This window comes from Lepidochelys kempii, chromosome 12 (assembly GCF_965140285.1).
Source record: "Lepidochelys kempii isolate rLepKem1 chromosome 12, rLepKem1.hap1, whole genome shotgun sequence".
In the NCBI taxonomy this organism is placed as follows: Eukaryota; Metazoa; Chordata; order Testudines; family Cheloniidae; genus Lepidochelys; species Lepidochelys kempii.
In genome coordinates this window covers 44,168,871-44,188,960 of record NC_136391.1, presented here as the reverse complement: position 1 = coordinate 44,188,960, position 20,090 = coordinate 44,168,871, and the positions used below count along the sequence as shown (strand labels likewise).

The 20,090-nt window shown below is 45.5% G+C and overlaps 1 protein-coding gene across 2 annotated transcripts; it reads right to left on the bottom strand.

Annotated features, from left to right (window-relative positions):
- Positions 1–11,654: 11,654 nt before the first annotated feature.
- On the bottom strand, positions 11,655–19,197 carry LOC140896488 (carbohydrate sulfotransferase 5). 2 transcript variants are annotated; one of them, XM_073308407.2, is made up of 2 exons: positions 19,125–19,197; positions 11,655–14,036 (listed from the first exon to the last, which is right to left on the bottom strand). In XM_073308407.2, the coding sequence occupies exon 2, from the start codon at positions 14,007–14,009 to the stop codon at positions 12,828–12,830; it is 1,182 nt and encodes a 393-aa protein (XP_073164508.1). In that variant the 5' UTR covers positions 14,010–14,036; positions 19,125–19,197; the 3' UTR covers positions 11,655–12,827. The 2 variants fall into 2 exon arrangements, with proteins under 2 accessions (XP_073164508.1, XP_073164509.1); XM_073308408.2 differs by lacking the exon at positions 19,125–19,197 and adding an exon at positions 16,446–16,684.
- Positions 19,198–20,090: the final 893 nt, after the last annotated feature.

Here is a 20,090-nt window from a genome sequence, read left to right as displayed (position 1 = left end):
CTAGCTCTGCACAACCTAGTGTGCAAAAAATAGCAGCATAGCCCGGGGTAGCAGGGACAGTGGCTTGGGTAGCTGCCTGAGAATGTAGGGGCATCTGGGCAGGATTGTACTCAGGTGGTTAGCCTGAGCTGCTGCGCATGCTACCCCTAGATTAACTGTTAGTTTTCATGCTCTACTCAAGCAGAGCTAGCATGTCTATCCAGTCGGGGACTGTAGGCATATCCTTAGTGCACCCTTCTCTCAAGGCCAGGACTCCCCAGAGAAGTCCCTCAATAAAAGGAGATAAAGGAGCCACTACCACACCGAGAAGCCTGCAGCATAAGCAGGCAGCTAACTATAGAATGCTGCTCACCCAACAAGCACCTGGCGTAAACAAGCAACCTACACTAGCTCTCTGTGTCCATCAGCCAATCACAAGCGAAGGGATTAAAATACAAACAGGCTGAATGCCTCTTGTCTCTTTCACCACATCCATATCATCTTACCACCAGGAGGGGATTCTGTCATGTGACAGGGCCCAAACTCTATAGCTTCCATGGCCCATTGGCCCCACTCAACCAGTCCCAGCATAAAGATTGCATAAATGATTTTGTACTCCTCCACACATCCTGTCCATGCCACCCCTGGTGCTGTGTGCAGAGGGTTCTGATTCCAAAAGGATAGTGATAACCAGACTGCTTTACATCCTGCTCAACAAGTAGGAGCATGAGGAGGAGGCCATACTTACAGGATGGGGCACTCTACCCTGGGAAGCAGTGACACAAACAGATTTTGGGGGTAGATAAACAGCTGAACATGATCTCCCAGTGCAGTGCTGTGGCCAAATGGGTTAATGCAACCTTTGGATGTATAAACAGGGAAATAGCAAGTAGGAATAAGGAGGTTATATTATCTCTCTGTATTTGGCACTAGTGCAACAGTGACTACTGTGTCCAATTCTGGTATCTACACTTCAAGAAGGATGTTGATAAATTGGAGATGATAGGGAGAAAATCCATCAGAACAGTTAAAGGATTGGAAAACTCAAGGAGCTCAATTTATCAAAGAGAAGGTTAAGGACTCACTTAATCACAATCTATAAGTACCTACTTGGAGAACAGAGACATGGTGGGTGAGGTGATATCTTTTATTGGACCAACTTCTGTTGGTGAGACAGACAAGCTTTTGAACCACACAGAGCTCTTCAGCTCTGCGAAAGGTACTCCGAGTGTCACTGCTAAATGCAAGCGGGAACAGATTGTGCTATTTATGCTAACAATCTGTTCCACTTTGCATTTAGCTGTGATACTCAGAATATCTTTGGAGAACAGAAATTTGGTAATTGAAGGCTCTTCAGGCTAGCAGATAAAGGTCTGATAATGGCTGGAAGATGAAGCTAGACAATTTCAGACTAGAAATAATGGTACACATTTTTCACAGTGAGGGTGATTAACTATTGTAACCACTTATCAAGAGATGTGGTAGATTCTCCATCACTGTCTTTTAAATTTAGATTAGATGTGTTTCTAAAAGATACGCTCATTAGTTCTACCACAGCTAGTAGACTGAGAGCAGGAATTAATTCAAGGAAACCTTATGCTCTGTTATGCAGGAAGTCAGGGAAGCCTGGCTGTTTAAAAATAGCCAGAGCTTCGCGAACCAGCTGAGCGGCGGCGAACCAGCTGAGCAGCGGGGACAGCAGAGCAGCACACAGCAGGAGTTTGCCTGGGAGTTCGCCTGGAGTGAGCCCAGTGAGGCTTACGTCTTGCAAACTGCTCTGAGGAAGCTCGTAGTAGGAAGGTGATATGGAAGGGGGGGGGGTTCAGCTGTTGTGACCTGCACTGGATGTGCCATGTTTGTCTTTCTTCCACAGGACAGAAGCGACTTTGTCTGTACAAAGTGCAAGCTGGTCTCCATATTGGAAGAGAAGATTGAAGGTCTGGAGCAACAGATAACGACCCTGCGTTGCATACGAGAAACTGAGGATTTTCTGGACAAAACTCAGGATAGGCTTCTAGGGGCACAAAGCTCTACAGATATAGAGCAGGTTGCACAGAGGAGCCAAGAGGCCAGTGAAGAAGCTTGGCAACATGTGACCTCCAGAAGAGGTAAGCGGAATGTCCGGGTTCCAGTAACACAGACACAGGTAACTAACCGCTTTCATGTTCTCTCCACAGGTATCGTTGCGGAGAGTGGACCAGATGATATGTCTGGGGCGAGAAAGCAGAAGGAGACTCCGATGGTTGGAAGGCATGAGATGCTATGTCCTGAGGTTGGGAGTTCCACGACCACCACTCCCAAGAGGAGAAGGCGGGTGGTGGTGGTCAGGGACTCTCTCCTCCGGGGGACTGAGTCATCTATCTGCCGCCCTGACCGGGAAAACCGAGAAGTCTGCTGCTTGCCAGGAGCTAGGATTCGCGATGTGACAGAGAGACTGCCAAGACTCATCAAGCCCTCGGATCGCTACCCCTTCCTGCTTCTCCACGTGGGCACCAATGATACTGCCAAGAATGACCTTGAGCGGATCACTGCGGACTATGTGGCTCTAGGAAGAAGGATAAAGGAGTTGGAGGCGCAAGTGGTGTTCTCATCCATCCTCCCCGTGGAAGGAAAAGGCCTAGGTAGGGACCGTCGAATCGTGGAAGTCAACGAATGGCTACGCAGGTGGTGTCGGAGAGAAGGCTTTGGTTTCTTTGACCATGGGATGGTGTTCCATGAAGGAGGAGTGCTGGGCAGAGACGGGCTCCATCTTACGAAGAGAGGGAAGAGCATCTTTGCCAGCAGGCTGTCTAACCTAGTGAGGAGGGCTTTAAACTAGGTTCACCGGGGGAAGGAGACCAAAGCCCTGAGGTAAGTGGGAAAGCGGGATACCAGGAGGAAGCACAGGCAGGAATGTCTGTGAGGGGAGGGCTCCTGCCTCATACTGGGAATGAGGGGCGATCAACAGGTTATCTCAAGTGCTTATATACAAATGCACAAAGCCTTGGAAACAAGCAGGGAGAACTGGAGGTCCTGGTGATGTCAAGGAACTATGACGTGATCGGAATAACAGAGACTTGGTGGGATAACTCGCATGACTGGAGTACTGTCATGGATGGTTATAAACTGTTCAGGAAGGACAGGCAGGGCAGAAAAGGTGGGGGAGTAGCACTGTATGTAAGGGAGCAGTATGACTGCTCAGAGCTCCGGTACGAAACTGCAGAAAAACCTGAGTGTCTCTGGATTAAGTTTAGAAGTGTGTGCAACAAGAGTGATGTAGTGGTAGGAGTCTGCTATAGACCACCAGACCAGGGCGATGAGGTAGATGAGGCTTTCTTCCGGCAGCTCGTGGAAGCTACTAGATCGCATGCCCTGATTCTCATGGGTGACTTTAATTTTCCTGATATCTGCTGGGAGAGCAATACAGCGGTGCATAGACAATCCAGGAAGTTTTTGGAAAGCGTGGGGGACAATTTCCTGGCGCAAGTGCTAGAGGAGCCAACTAGGGGGGGCGCTTTTCTTGACCTACTGCTCACAAACCGGGTAGAATTAGTGGGGGAAGCAAAAGTGGATGGGAATCTGGGAGGCAGTGACCATGAGTTGGTTGAGTTCAGGATCCTGACGCAGGGAAGAAAGGTAAGCAGCAGGATACGGACCCTGGACTTCAGGAAAGCAGACTTCGACTCCCTCAGGGAACGGATGGCCAGGATCCCCTGGGGGACTAACTTGAAGAGGAAAGGAGTCCAGGAGAGCTGGCTGTATTTCAAGGAATCCCTGTTGAGGTTACAGGGACAAACCATCCTGTTGAGTCGAAAGAATAGTAAATATGGCAGGCGACCAGCTTGGCTTAATGGTGAAATCCTAGTGGATCTTAAACATAAAAAAGAAGCTTACAAGAAGTGGAAGGTTGGACATATGACCAGGGAAGAGTATAAAAATATTGCTCGGGCATGTAGGAATGATATCAGGAGGGCCAAATCGCACCTGGAGCTGCAGCTAGCCAGAGATGTCAAGAGTAACAAGAAGGGTTTCTTCAGGTATGTTGGCAACAAGAAGAAAGCCAAGGAATGTGTGGGCCCCTTACTGAATGAGGGAGGCAACCTAGTGACAGAGGATGTGGAAAAAGCTAATGTACTCAATGCTTTTTTTGCCTCTGTTTTCACTAACAAGGTCAGCTCCCAGACTGCTGCGCTGGGCATCACAAAATGGGGAAGAGATGGCCAGCCCTCTGTGGAGATAGAGGTGGTTAGGGACTATTTAGAAAAGCTGGACGTGCACAAGTCCATGGGGCCGGACGAGTTGCATCCGAGAGTGCTGAAGGAATTGGCGGCTGTGATTGCAGAGCCATTGGCCATTATCTTTGAAAACTCGTGGCGAACCGGGGAAGTCCCGGATGACTGGAAAAAGGCTAATGTAGTGCCAATCTTTAAAAAAGGGAAGAAGGAGGATCCTGGGAACTACAGGCCAGTCAGCCTCACCTCAGTCCCTGGAAAAATCATGGAGCAGGTCCTCAAAGAATCAATCCTGAAGCACTTGCATGAGAGGAAAGTGATCAGGAACAGCCAGCATGGATTCACCAAGGGAAGGTCATGCCTGACTAATCTAATCGCCTTTTATGATGAGATTACTGGTTCTGTGGATGAAGGGAAAGCAGTGGATGTATTGTTTCTTGACTTTAGCAAAGCTTTTGACACGGTCTCCCATAGTATTCTTGTCAGCAAGTTAAGGAAGTATGGGCTGGATGAATGCACTATAAGGTGGGTAGAAAGCTGGCTAGATTGTCGGGATCAACGGGTAGTGATCAATGGCTCCATGTCTAGTTGGCAGCCGGTATCAAGTGGAGTGCCCCAAGGGTCAGTCCTGGGGCCGGTTTTGTTCAATATCTTCATAAATGATCTGGAGGATGGTGTGGATTGCACTCTCAGCAAATTTGCGGATGATACTAAACTGGGAGGAGTGGTAGATACGCTGGAGGGGAGGGATAGGATACAGAGGGACCTAGACAAATTGGAGGATTGGGCCAAAAGGAATCTGATGAGGTTCAATAAGGATAAGTGCAGGGTCCTGCACTTAGGACGGAAGAACCCAATGCACAGCTACAGACTAGGGACCGAATGGCTAGGCAGCAGTTCTGCGGAAAAGGACCTAGGGGTGACAGTGGACGAGAAGCTGGATATGAGTCAGCAGTGTGCCCTTGTTGCCAAGAAGGCCAATGGCATTTTGGGATGTATAAGTAGGGGCATAGCGAGCAGATCGAGGGACATGATCGTTCCCCTCTATTCGACATTGGTGAGGCCTCATCTGGAGTACTGTGTCCAGTTTTGGGCCCCGCACTTCAAGAAGGATGTGGATAAATTGGAGAGAGTCCAGCGAAGGGCAACAAAAATGATTAGGGGACTGGAACACATGAGTTATGAGGAGAGGCTGAGGGAGCTGGGATTGTTTAGCCTGCAGAAGAATGAGGGGGGATTTGATAGCTGCTTTCAACTACCTGAAAGGGGGTTCCAAAGAGGATGGCTCTAGACTGTTCTCAATGGTAGCAGATGACAGAACGAGGAGTAATGGTCTCAAGTTGCAGTGGGGGAGGTTTAGATTGGATATTAGGAAAAACTTTTTCACTAAGAGGGTGGTGAAACACTGGAATGCGTTACCTAGGGAGGTGGTAGAATCTCCTTCCTTAGAGGTTTTTAAGGTCAGGCTTGACAAAGCCCTGGCTGGGATGATTTAACTGGGAATTGGTCCTGCTTTGAGCAGGGGGTTGGACTAGATGACCTTCTGGGGTCCCTTCCAACCTTGATATTCTATGATTCTAAGTCAAATTAGATGATCACAATGGTGCCTTCTGATCTTATAAATCTATGAAATCTAGCTATAACTGTAATCCTTTAACCTAATCCCTACCCTGCACTCCCATCCTCTCACTAGAACTAAACCCTAAACTAATCACTACCACTCACCCTAAACCTTACCCTTATAATCTAACCCCTTAACTCCTAAATCCCAACTAACCCTAACCCTCACTCTAGGGGTAAACCATAACTTGAACCCAACTATAAATTCTAACCCTTAACCCTAATTTAAGCACAATTTCTAAACCTAATCTTAACCCTCCATTCTGCATTCCAGGTTCGCCATAGCCACTGTGTGCTCCCCATATCCCTCTGTACCTCATCTTCCCGCATGTTTCCCACTTCCAATTGCAACCACTTAGTCACCACCTGCTCTGTACATCGCCCATCTTCTTATAGTTTCCCACCTATGAATCGGCAGCCACCTTTTTTTTTTTTTTTTTAAGAGAAGTCTGGCTTCTGTTTCTGAAAACAAAGGAAGTTGGTTACATCATTAGTCTCAGCCTCACGTCTACATCTAAAGATCAAATAGAATTGCAAGTTATTTTGAGTATTGAATTCTTGGCTTTAATCATTGTCAGTAATGAGAAAAGGCAGACATTTTAACAAAGGAAATATTCACATGCTAAATGTGCAGAAAAACAAGATAGTGTGAGACATACAATAAAATTGTGAATTGACATTAACCCTCCCCACCACATGTGCTCTCCTTAAAAACTTTTATCTCAGGTGCTCATCCTAAAACTGTGTGTCTGCACACTAACCCTAAAGCACAGCCACTGGGTGTCTCTCATTGCCTTGGAGGCTCACCCTAAAAAGCACTGGAGAGATATGGGGGTTCTGTTAAGTTTTTAATTTACCAGGACAGAAACATGACAATGACCTGTTTTAATAAGGTTAATATAATGTATATATCCAGGAACAAAGAATGTGGGCCATACTTACAGGATGTGGAGACTCTATCCTGAGAAAGCAGAGACTCTGAAAAAGATTTTGGAATCACAGTGGATAACCACCTGAACATGAGCTCCCAGTGTGAAGCTGTGTCCAAAAGGGCTAATGTGATCCTTGAATGAATAGACAGGGAATCCTGAGTAGGAGTGGCAAGGTTATTTTACCTCTGTATTTGGCACTCGTGTGATCGCTACTAGAATACTATGTCCAGTTGTGATGTCCCCAATTCAAGAAGGATGTTGATCAACTGGAGAGGGTTCAGAGAAGACCCATGAGAAGGACTAAAGGATCAGAAAGCCTGCCTTATCCTGATACAGACTCAAGGAGCTCAACCTACTTAGCTTAACAAAGAGAAGGTTAAGGGGTAACTTGATTACAGACTATAAGCATCTATGTGGAGAACAAGTATTTGATAGTAGGCTCTTCAATCTATCAAAGAAAAGGTATGGCTGAAACCAATGGCTGAAACCTGAAGATATGCGTTACTTCAGGTCTGAATTTGTCTATAGCAAATAGCAGGTAATTAGCTATAGTGAGAGTAATTAGCCACTGGAACAATCTACCAAGGGTTGTGGTAGATTCTCCAGCACTGACAATTTTTACATCAACACTGGATATTTTCCTAAAAGATCTGCTCTAGAAATTATTTTGGGGTAGGTCTCTGGACTGTGTTGTACAGGAGGACAGCCTAGATCAGCGGTTCTCAAACTTTAGTAACCCGAGGACCCCCATTTTGATTTAAAATTTTGCTGTGGACCCTCAAGGCCCCTGCTCAGGCCCAGAGCCTGCCCCAACTGCACCCATTCCCCAAAGGCCCCACCCCTGCCCCTCCTCTTCCCCGCCTCTTTCTGTTCCCTCCCCTGAGCACCCCATCGCCCCTCTTCCTCCCAGGGACCTGGGCTTTAGCCCTGCACACAGCACTTCAGCTTTCTGCCATGGGCCCCAGTGAGTCTAACATGGGTCCTGCTTGACAGCCCCCCAGAAACCTGCTTGCGGCCCTCCCAGGGGACCCTGGATCCCTGGTTGAGAACCGCTGCCGTAGATTGTGAGCTATGTGGGTGATGGAAGAAGATGGGTTTTCAAGGCTCAGGAGCAGCCTGAAAGCTGTTCCGCGGCATGCAGAAGGCACTGGGAGGGAAGAGTTGATCAGCAGGGCCCATGGACCCCCTGGAGTACCCTTGCAGATGCCCAAGGGTCCATGGACCCCAGTTTGAGTAATGCTGGCCTAGATGATTGCAATGTTCCCTTCTGGCCTTGGAATCTATTAATCTATTGTGAAGCATGGCAATGTGAGGCTTCAGAAGACTCTCTTTGCAATATAGAATAATATAATTAACAAAGGAAATTAAGTACTTTATATTCCAAAAGTAACTAGGCAGCATATTAAACAGCAACTCCTAAAGTTAAACATTTTAAATCCACAAGCCCAGATAAGATCCAGGCAATAGTTTAAGAAAAATCAGCTGTGGGTGCTCTCTGAGCCATTGACGTTAATATTTAACAAACCGTCGCATACTAAAGAATTTCCACCAGACTGAAAAAAAAGGCAGTCAAAAAAGCAAATGGGATGTTAGGAATCATTAAAAAAGGGATAAGATGGAGAATATCTTATTGCCCTTATATAAATCCATGGTACACCCACATCCTGAGTACTGCATACAGATGTGGTCCCCTCATCTCAAAAAAGATATACTGGCATTAGAAAAGGTTCAGAAAAGGGCAAATAAAATGATTAGGGGTTTGGAATGGGTCCCATATGAGGACAGATTAAAGAGGCTAGGACTTTTCAGCTTGGAAAAGAGGAGACTAAGGGGGGATATGATAGAGGTATATAAAATCATGAGTGGTGTGGAGAAAGTGAATAAGGACAAGTTATTTACTTGTTCCCATAATATAAGAACTAGGGGCCACCAAATGAAATTAATGGGCAGCAGGTTTAAAACAAATAAAAGAAAGTTCTTCTTCACACAGCGTACAGTCAACCTGTGGAACTCCTTGCCTGAGGAGGTTGTGAAGGCTAGGACTATAACAGCGTTTAAAAGAGAACTAGATAAACTCATGGAGGTTAAGTCCATTAATGGCTATTTACAAGGATGGGTAAGGAATGGTGTCCCTAGCCTCTGTTTGTCAGAGGGTGGAGATGGATGGAAGGAGAGAGATCACCTGATCATTACCTGTTAGGTTCACTCCCCCCGGGGCACCTGGCATTGGCCACTGTCGGTAGACAGGATACTGGGCTGGATGGACCTTTGGTCTGACCCAGTATGGCCATTCTTATGTTCTTATGTTAACGTAAAACTTTAGAGCCTACAAGTCCACTCAGTCCTACTTTTTGTTCAGCAAATCGCAAAGACAAACCAGTTTGTTTACATTTACGGGAGATAATGCTGCCCGCTTCTTATTTACAATGTCACCTGAAAGTGAGAACAGACATTTGCATGGGATGTTGTAGCTGATGTTGCAAGGTATTTATGTCCCAGATATGCTAAACATTTGTATGTCCCTTCATGCTTCGGCCACCATTTCACAGGACATAGTTCAATGCTGATGATGCTCATTAAAAAAAAAAAAAGATGCATTAATTAAATTTGTGACAACTCCTTGGGAGGAGAATGGTCTCTTGCTCTGTGATTTTACATTCATTCTGCCATGTCAGTCTCAGACGATGATCCAGCACATGTTGTTCGATTTAAGAACACTTTCACCGCAGATTTGACAAAACGCAAAGGTGGTATCTGTGACAGATTCCCCCTGGGGTGCCACCTGGAACTGGGGTACCACTGAGCTCACTGATCCACCAGCCTGGGTTCCCTCTCACACTGTAGTGCTGTGACAAGCTGCAAAGCCCTCCAGCCTGCACTTTTACCAGCATTTCCTACAGCTAGGGACACACCCAGCTGCAGTTACATGCAGGCTCTCTGACCAGCCCCTGCATAGGAAGGCTACAGACAAGGCAACTCCCAGCTCCACATGCTCACACCTGCTCTGGAGTATAAACCCAAAATTATACCATCTTGCACTGCACAGGGAACTGTACAGCGTAGGCTCACAACGTTCACCCCCTCCCTCAGTGTGGAGAGGAGTATGCAACAGCCTTTGCCCCTTGAACTATGATTCCCATACACTTCACTCCAACTCACTGATTTAGATAAAGCAAAACAAGTTTATTAACTACAAAAGATAGATTTTAAGTGATTATAAGGGATAGCAAATAGAGCAAAGCAGATTATCTAGCAAATAAACAAAAACGCAAACTACACTTAATATACTAGATAGACTGGATATAAATTAGCAGATTCTCACCCTAGGAGAGGATACAAGCAGGCTGCAGATTCTTACAGGGCAAGCTGCACTTGCTTTACAGCTTGGAATCCCAGGTGTTTCATACATAGGCTAGAAATCTCTTTAGCCTGTGTCCAGCACTTTCCCCAGTTCAGTCTTTGTTCCTCAGGTGTTTCCAGGAGTCCTCGTGTGAGGAGTGAAGAACCACAGATGATGTCACTCTCTTCCTTATATAGCTTTTACATATGGCGGGAACCTTTTGTTCCAAAGCTTGATTCCCAGACCAGTCTGTGGAAAAATACTGACATCTCAAGATGGAGTCCAGCATCATTGTGGCCTGATCACCTGTCCTTGTAGAGTCATAGCAGCTTCACTTACAGGCTGTTTGGAGTGTTCTCAGGAAGGCTCATCACCAGGTAGGAGATAAGCTTCTCCTAAGGCCTATTGTTTTCCCTAATGGTTCACTGTCCTGAATAGGCCCTTCCCAACCAATTATCTAGGCTGAAAGCATCTTGTCTAGTGGGCATTACTGAGGTGTAACTACATCTGAAATACAGATACAAAATAATACATGCATACAAATAGGGTAATCATATTCAGTAAATCATAGCTTTTCCAATGGCAGCTCACATGACCCATCTTGCATAAAATGCATCATAATTATGCTATTACAATATCCTAATAATATCACTATGAAGAATATGGGGTGCAATGTCACAGTACCAATGTGAGATTTCTAAAGGTAGCTACAGCACTTGACTCAAGATTTTAGAATCTGAAGTGCCTTCCAAAATCTGAGAGAGATGAGGTGTGAAACATGCTGTCAGAAGTCTTAAAAGAGTAACACTCTGATGCAGTAACTACAGAACCCGAACCATCAAAAAATAAAATCAACTTACTGCTGGTGGCATCTGACTCAGATGATGAAAATGAACATGCGTCAGTCTGCACTGCTTTGGATTGTAATCAAGAAGAACCCATAATCAACATGGAAGCATGTCCTCTGGAATAGTGGTTGAAGCATGAAGGGGCATCCAAATGTTTAGCGTATCTGGCACGTAAATACCTTGCAGCACCGCTACAACAGTGCCATGCGAACGCCTGTTCTCACTTTCAGGTGACATTGTAAATAAGAAGCGGGCAGCATTATCTCCCGTAAATGTAAACAAACTTGTTTGTCTTCGTGATTGGCTGAACAAGAAGTAGGACTGAGTGGACTTGTAGGCTCTAAAGTTTCGCATTATTTTATTTTTGAGTGCAGTTATGTAAAAAAAATTTATATTTGTGAGTTGCACTTTTACTATAAAGAGATTGCACAACAGTACTTGTATGAGGTGAATTGAAAAATACTATTTCTTATGTTTTTACAGTGCAAATATTTGTAATCCAAAATAATAAAGTGAGCACTGTGCACTTTGTATTCTGGGTGGTAACTGAAATCAATGTATTTGAAAATGTAGAAAAACATCCAAAATATTTAAATAAATAGTATTCTATTACAGCTTAACTGTGCAATTAATCGTGATTATTTTTTAATCTTGCAATTAATGTTTTTAATAGTTTGACAGCCCTAACATATACTTAGTTGAGATTTTGCCCAAACCACTTCCAAAATTAAATTAAATGATTTCCCTCAATTAATATTAACTGTGTATCCAAAACTGATTAAATGTTAGATGATTTAATGCCTTTCTTCAGATGAAGAGTTTAAAATTAGTCTTTATTTCTGCTTCAAGATTTGTTCCTTCAAAAATTGCATACAGAAGTATAAATAACAGACAAGCTTCAAAGGCAGACATATTTGCTGTGGTGAATTTCATTAATAATTGACTCTTCAGTACAACAACTAGAATTTGATTTTAAAAAAGCTGTAAATTACAGACTGTAGAAGCAGGTCTGTTCCTGTTGTGTGTGTCATGGAGTTACAGAGCATATTCTTCTGAACAGGCTACTACCACGATGATTCCCTCATTCTAATTTTCTACTTCTATTTTCTGTTTTTAGATTCCATACTCCAATGCAAAAGCTCTACTCCAGTGCCTTAACCAAACAGCTGGTGAGAACTCTGCCATTCAGATCAGAGCACAGGTAAATCTATTGACAGAATAATTCAGGATTTCACAGCTGACCCAAAGATAGGTCATTTTTAGAAGTAACCCCAGTTCTCTGGGGTTTCCCAGGATGATCTGCACTAATGAAAATTAAATCACAAAAAGATTCAGACAAGTTTTCAAAAAACACAGAGCTGCAAAATAGCTTGGAGGGGTGTCGGGGGGAGAATACAAAGACAACAACAAATCAGGGGATACTAAAAAAAAGAATGCAGAAAGCATGAGAGAATTTATGCCATCTTGATTTCCATGCATTTGTTTTTGAGATGATGCTGAGATTTCCTTAAAATGTTTAATCAGTTGTTATCCTGAGTTTAATCAAGGTTTAAAAATTAAAGTATTAATAAATACAAAAGACATTTTCCATCTCCATTAATTCACCTTTGAAAGACATATAGTTTAACACATAATATTTACAAAATGCAGTGTTCAGAACAGCTCACCTCAGCTGTAAGTCTGCAAACTGACAAATCTCATGCTGCATTTTTCATTTGCTTCACATTCTCCAGTGTGCGAAATTGAAGAAAAAAAACAAAACCTTCCATCACTTGAAAAAAAAAAAAAGCAGCAGCTAGGACTAGGATTAAATTTGACAGCCAAATCTTTTCATGCTACCTGCACGTTGCACAGTAGATAAATAAAATTTCCAAAAAACCTCTCAAAGTAATATGTCTTAGTTTTTCGGATTGAATGATGACCAACTGAACTGGTTTCTTCGTCTTGGCAACACTAAATCCAATGACAAATCTTTTTGCTCTTTCTCAGAATCCAGAAGTTTATAGCCAAGCATATTTATAGCACCTTTGCAGACTTCTTGTACTTTCTTAATTTTTTGGAAGGAAAGAATATTCCTCCAGGCCTGGGAAACGTTAACCGCATCTCGGGAGGTGATTTTGAAGGCTTCCTTTTTCTTTCCTGGTCCCTGGCCATGTGTGATATTATAGATCCAGCTTTCAAGTTTGGGAGTCAGTCTAAGATCTGCAAATTTATACATGTCTCTGATTTCTGATAAGGGATCTTGAACCAGATCTTCAAAACGGATCATCAAATAGCGATCTTTTAGAAATCTTGGAGGTTTCTGAGTAGCTGTTTCATAGATCTGGACATGACTTCTACAAATTTCCTTCATTACTTTATATTTGCTATCCTCCACTTTAGTGCCATTGGTGCTCAGAACAATCCCATTGTCACGAGCTAAGGCTTTTACTGATTGTTCTCGTGACTTGGCAACAGCTCTGGGATCACGCACCAAGTGAATGATTTTGAGATTCAGGGAGAGGTCAGTGAGAAGGGGATAGAGAACTGTCAGATCAAAGAACCGGACCTCCTTGAGGACAATGTGGCTGTAGGTCTTGCAAGCTTCCTCCACCTTGCTGAATGGGTACTTGCCACAAAGGGTCTTGCAGGCCATTTCATTGGTAATGTCGGTGCGTTGAAAGGAATCACAGGCAGGAGCTGAACAGAGTGCCCGACTCACTGCCCACTGGAAGAGATCGGACAAGTTTCTCTTCCAAGGCATGTAGGCATCAAACACAGACATGTCACACTTGAAGACAGACCTGACTAGGTCTCTAACAGCCATATGTAAGACTTTGGCACTGTTCTGGTACATCGTTACCCACACATGCCAGGCAGGTTCCATCAGGTAGAAGACATCAGGGTGTTGGCTAAACAGTTGGCCAACAAAGGAAGATCCTGACCTCCAGGAAGAGAGAATAAGGATGTGCACCCGAGATGGCTTCTCTTCAGACTGAGGCATGAAGCTGCTATGTCGAGCATACATAAATAGTAAGAATCCAGTCTGAATCATAAGGAAAACTACAACAATGGTGCTGGAAAGCCGAAGTCTCACCATACTGGCTGAAGGAAAGCAACTAATACACTGAAAAGGGAGAGGAAAAGGCTGTTTAGTATTTGGTAACAACTGCAGTGGCATAATAATGATACAACTCACAGCAGACAGACTCCTGTAAAAGACTTTTCTTTTTTGTATTTATGTGCTATGTTGGATATAACTTGTTTCTGACTTATGGAGACTGCAGAGTGAGTCTATCGGCAAGAGAGCTGAGACAGGCAGTAAATGGACTGGGAAAAAGGCAGTGCAAGACTGAGCACAGAGTAAAAGAAAGTTTGGAGTGGGTATCTGGTGTTGCAGAGAGTAAGCTGTTCAACTGTTAGCATACAAAAGTAAAGAAAATCTGAGACAGCAGACTGCGTGAAAACCATATGGCTACTGAGCCCATGTGCATTTCACATTTTGATGTGTCAGTTAGCTCACGCTGACCTGAAGTTCTAAACTTGATCTTTAGTCACTTTTTCAGTATTGCTCCCCAAAGGGGCAGTATGCACTAGCTGAGATAAATCCCAACCAGTTGAGATCAGTTTAGGCAGGAGTAGAGCCATAGTCTGAGCCCCAGATGTGCGTAAAAAAACATTTAGAAGAACAAAGTGATTATATGAAGAGACGAATTTTAGGAGGGGAGGCAGCATCTTGAGAACCCCTTGCACAGATGACCCAAAATTTGGACCCCAATCCTACCCTGTAACTCCATGAAGCACAGAAAATGTCAAGACAATCACAGTCTTCATTTTAGAGTCTTTATAACTGTCATCTTTTAAAGATTAAGTGACTCTCAACCTTAACTCTCCTATGAACTTCCACATACATCTCTGCTGATATAGACACCCAAACTATTTTGTTCAATTTTACACATATGAAATGTAAAATATATAAGTATAAAAACTTTTACTTAGTGTCAATAATTAGTTTTTGTAATTCACATGTCTGCCTTGTCTTCTTCCCAGACTCCTTTTGTTTTATGTATTATTGTGGCAATTAAAGGGGCATTGTAAATTTTTGAAAAAATTATACTTCTGTCTGAAACTTTTGTTACAAATTACAACTAAAATTAGTATAATGAAGGAGATTGGAATAGAGAAAAAAATCTCTAATCTAAAGTATGATATAAACTGCAAGGAAGCACATGAAAGAAAAATAAGAACCTCAGTAGAACAGACATTTTCAATACATTAGATTTGTCTCCTATTATTTTGCAGGGAGGGGCCTATTCCAGGAATACACATATACACCCAACACCATCAAAGAGTTATGGAAATAACCATACCACTTTATAAGTTACATAAATTCTCATTTTTTCAAATCATAAACCAACCACAAACCCATTTCACTGGATTTCCTTTCAAAAGATGTATTTCCTCACTTGGAGGGGGTGGGTGGTGTACACTTGCTAATTCTGCTCAAGCTAGTGAGCTAAATATATCAGCGTGGCTTGACAGCACAGACAGCAGCTGAAGCTCACCACCTAAACACAACCCCATCTGAGGTAAGTACTCAGCTGGCTAGCCTGAGCCGCTGCCCATGCCATCACAGCCACACTGCTCATTAGCTTGAGCAGAGCTAGCTTGTGTACATCTACCTGAGGTGGGAACCATACCTCCCAGCTGTTGTGTGGACATATTGATCTTGGGGTGTTACTGGTATTTATATGTATTTCTTGGTATTTAAACATTTGTACTATTTTCAGTTGCATTCCCCAGCCATGCTATTTTGAGGCCACATTAAATCTATCTCCATATTAATTGTGTAACTTGATACATTTTTAAACTCTTTCACAAGTTGTAGCAAAGTAAAGTAAAGTGGGTTTCTCAGAAGAAGCATCACGTATCATCTGAATATAAAGATTTTTTAAAATACTTATTGTTTATTTATATTGATATGCCAGGATTCACCAGATGGTGCTGTTACACAAGTTCTTACAATTTCTTTTTCTTCGCACAGAAATAGCATGCAGTCCTTGCAGAAATGGGGCAATGTTGTTAGTTTTGTAATGCAATTTCTTTTGGAAGAGCTTTTGCAAACAATAGGAGAAATTGCTCTCTGTGCTAATCTCTCTACCTAGAGTTAATTATTTTGGTAGAGTTGCTTCTTGGGAACCAGGCACTAAAGTTTGTGATCAAATTTCTGAAAGAAGGGTTTTCATGCATGTCATATGTGAACACTGTGCTCAAGGACTGGTGTACACAAGAATATACAAGTCCACATCATTGATTTCTCCTCCAACAAGAAGCTAACTGTAGGTCCCCAACAACCGCTACTGGTGATTGGCAAAGGGCTGACAATATCTACCGGTCCCACTCTCAGTTGTGCTGGTCACTATTCAAACACATCATAAAAAAATCCCTGTCCCAAAGAGTTTACAATCCATGTAGAGTGTTTTACAGATACAAGGTGGGAAGGGAAACAGAGGGACAGAGAGATGAAGTGACTCACCCATGTTTCCACAACAGGTCAGTGGCAGAGCAGAAATGGAAGCCAGGTCTCCTGAGTCTCAATCCAGTGCTCCAACAACTAGACCAGTGGTCCCCAAACTGTGGGGTAAGCCCTGCCCTCCAGAGGGGTGCAGAGGAATGTTTGAGGGGGTGCAGTGGGGCTTGGGCCAGCACCCACGACAGGCGGGAGGAAGCGCCACCCTTGCTCTGCCCCCAGCTCCACTCTGCCTCCACCCCAGCTCCGGCCCCAGCCCCGCTAAAATCTGAACAGGCACACCTTCAAGCTCTCAATAAGGCAGATTGACTCTTGTCAGCTTTCCATCTCTATTGCTATTCACAATGTTTCTCAAGCCCTTACCACAGCCAAAGAAACAAATTCTCCCAAACTCATGCCATACATTTGCTGGTTTTGCTCACCTGCACATGGGGAGTCAGCATGGTCTAGTTCAATGGTCCCCCAAACATAGGGCGTACATGAGCCCCACCCTTTTCAGGGAGGCTAGCCATGCAGACCCAACCCCTTGTGCCCAAGGCCCTGCCCCACCAGCCCCCGCATCCGCTGGAGCCCCGAGCACGCCCCCCCGCACAGCTGGAGGAGCCCTGGCCGAACTGCCCCAGGCCGCCCCCAGTGTTGAGCATCGGCCTGCGGGCTGCCCCCAACATCCGTGCCAGCCAGCCGGCCACTCCCAGCGTTGGTACTAGCACCAGTCCACCGGCCGCTCCCAGCACCAGCCCCAGTGTGGGGCCATTGGCTTCTGGCTGGAGCTGAGCTCCCACCAGCTTGGACGTCAGTTTGGTGGAGAGGGCGCAGCATGGCAGGGCCAGGGCTTGGCTTAGGGGAGGCTTAGCCTCCCCTGGCCTCATAGGTGCTGGAACTAGGGGTGGTGCAGCACTGCCAGGCTGGAAGAGGTTTCCATTATATGCAGTTTTTACAGTTTGGTTCAATGGCTCTCAGCACCCCCACTATAAAAATTGTTTAGCATTCCTTCCTGGTCTATTGTACCCACTGCCCATGTCCCCAAACTTTTTTGGTCATGTCCTCCCCTTACCGGTAATGGAATCTGTCTGGGGCTCCTGGGGGCCCTCCTCCTGGACCCAGCTCCAGCTGCAGCTCTGGCCCTGGCCTCAGCCCTGAGCTCCCAGTCACAGCTCCACTCTCAGCCACGGCCTCAGCTCCTGATCACAGCTCCAGCCTTGGCTTTGGCCTCTGGTCGTGGCCCCATCCTCTGACCACAGCCCCAGCAGGAGGGAGAGACAAATTCCATAACAGATAAGGGGGCACGACAGAAAAAGTTTGGGGACCACTGAACTAGACCATGCTGACTCCCCAGGTACAGATGGGCAAAACCAACAAATGTATAGCATGAGTTTGGGGAATTTGTTCCTTTGGCTATGGTAAGGGTTTGACAAAGCTTGTGAACAGCAATAGAGCCAGAAAGCAGACAAGAGTCAATCTGCCTTATTAGAAGCATGAAGGAGTGCCTGTGCCAGGTAAGATTTCAGTAAGAGAGTTCCTTCATGGTGTTTTGCTACAGTTTAGGCAGATGTGCTGAAACACCAGTGCTTCCCATCTCTCTGTCCGTTTTTAATTTCATTCCCATTGTTTTCTCATTAGTTTCTTGTGAGGGCCATTAGAATTCATAAATAAATCACAGGCAGTAGTTGGGCTTCAAGCCTTTTAAAAAAGCCTCCTCCAAGCTTCCTAGCAGAGACCCATCTTACTCCAACAAGGTGAGCTAGCTGGTCCCTGTCGGTACTACTATTATACTTGTTTCAGAGTAGCATCCGTGTTAGTCTGTATTCGCAAAAAGAAAAGGAGTACTTGTGGCACCTTAGAGACTAACCAATTTATTTGAGCATAAGCTTTCATGAGCTACAGCTCACTTCATTGGATGGATTATACTTGGCACTCCACAGCACCTCACTCCCGAGGACCACAAAGCATTTCAGACATTAATTAATTTTGCATCACAGCCCACAGGACAAACTAGGACAGGATCATTATCCCCATTTTACAGAGAGTGAATGGAGGCACAAACAAGTTGCCACAAGTCACACAGAGACCTGAGGAAGAGCTAGAAAGCTGGTCTCTCCCCCCACAGAAGCTGGTCCAATACAACAGATTCCCTCACCCACCTTAAAGAAAAGGAATACTTGTGGCACCTTAGAGACTAACCAATTTATTTGAGCATAAGCTTTTGTGACCTACAGCTCATGCTCAAATAAATTGGTTAGTCTCTAAGGTGCCACAAGTCCTCCTTTTCTTTTTGTGAATACAGACTAACACGGCTGTTACTCTGAAACCTGACCCACCTTGTCTCTCCAACATCCTGCGGCCCACAGAGCTACAACAAGCTACATGGAGAAACAGGAAAAACCCCTGGGAACCCTGACCCTCAGCCCGTCCTCTCCACTCCCCTTTGCCCCCCAAACTGGCCCCAAATGCCAGTGGAGGGATTGGAGCTGGGACCCGTTGCTGGGGGGCGGCTCCCTGGGGGCCAGTTCTACTGCCCCGGGGCGGCAGGGGAGCCGGGCTCCGGGAGAGTCAGGCGGGTCTCGCCAGGGGGATGGAGCGGGCAAGGGGCGAGCCCAGAAAGGAACGGGGGCTCGAATACACGGAGCGCGCTCCCCGCTAGGAACCAGCGAACTTGCCATGTAACGACCCCAGCCCAGCCGGTACCTGCAGCCGCTTCCTCCGCTCGCTGGAGACGCCGCCGAGGAGGACGCGCAGACAATGAGCCGCTTTCAGACGTGGCTGAGCCCCTGCGCGGCGGGAGGAGCCGGGAAGGGGCCGGTCCGCAGGCAGCGCCCCCCGTGGAGCGGGAGCAGGGGGCCCCGGGAGTCAGACGCGTGGGGCGGAGCGGGGGTCGCTCGGGTGGGTAGGAGCAGGGCTGGGAAGAGCGGAGGGGACGGTATAGCCCTGCGGCCCCTAGTGGGGTGTCACCGTGGGCTGCCCCCGCCCCAAGCGCCGACTCCGCAGCTCCCATTGGCTGGGAACTGTAGCCAATGGGAGCTGCAGGGGTGACACCTGTGGACAGAGACCCCCCGCCCTCGCCCCTAGGAGCTGCTGCCAGAGCAACATGAGGTAAGCACCACCACCCTGACCCCCTTCCGCACCCGGACCCCCAGCCCAGGGCCCACACCCAGCACCCAAACTCCCTCCCAGAGCCCGACCGCCGCACCCTCTCCTGCACCCCAACCCCCTGCCACAATCAAGGTACCTCACTTTATTTTCATTTACTTCCCATTACTTATAATATAGGAGGAAGATTTAAAAAAATGAAAAATGGGGAGGGGGGAGATAAGAGAGAATGTTCTTTTTCTTGGCTGTGTCCTGAGGGGAAGGTTGAAAATAAAGCTGCAAACAGAGCCCCACTAACTCCAAATCCGCCACTGCCTCGGGAGCAGGGGACGAGGACGTTTTGATGTGTCATTGGGCATTGCTGCATTTTCTGTTATTGTCTTTCCCACTTCATTGAGTAATGGACCTACACTGTCCTTAGTCTTCATCTTGCTTCTAATGTAGTTGTAAAAATTTTCTTGTTACCCTTTATGTCCCTAGCTAGTTTAATCTCGTTTTGTGCCTTGGTCTTTCTACTTCTATCCCTACATGCTTGTGTTGTTTTTTTTTAATGCATCCTTCATA

Excerpts from the sequence above, each read along its gene's own strand:
- LOC140896488 (XM_073308407.2), bottom strand. The coding sequence starts at position 14,009 with ATGGTGAGACTTCGGCTTTCCAGCACCATTGTTGTAGTTTTCCTTATG.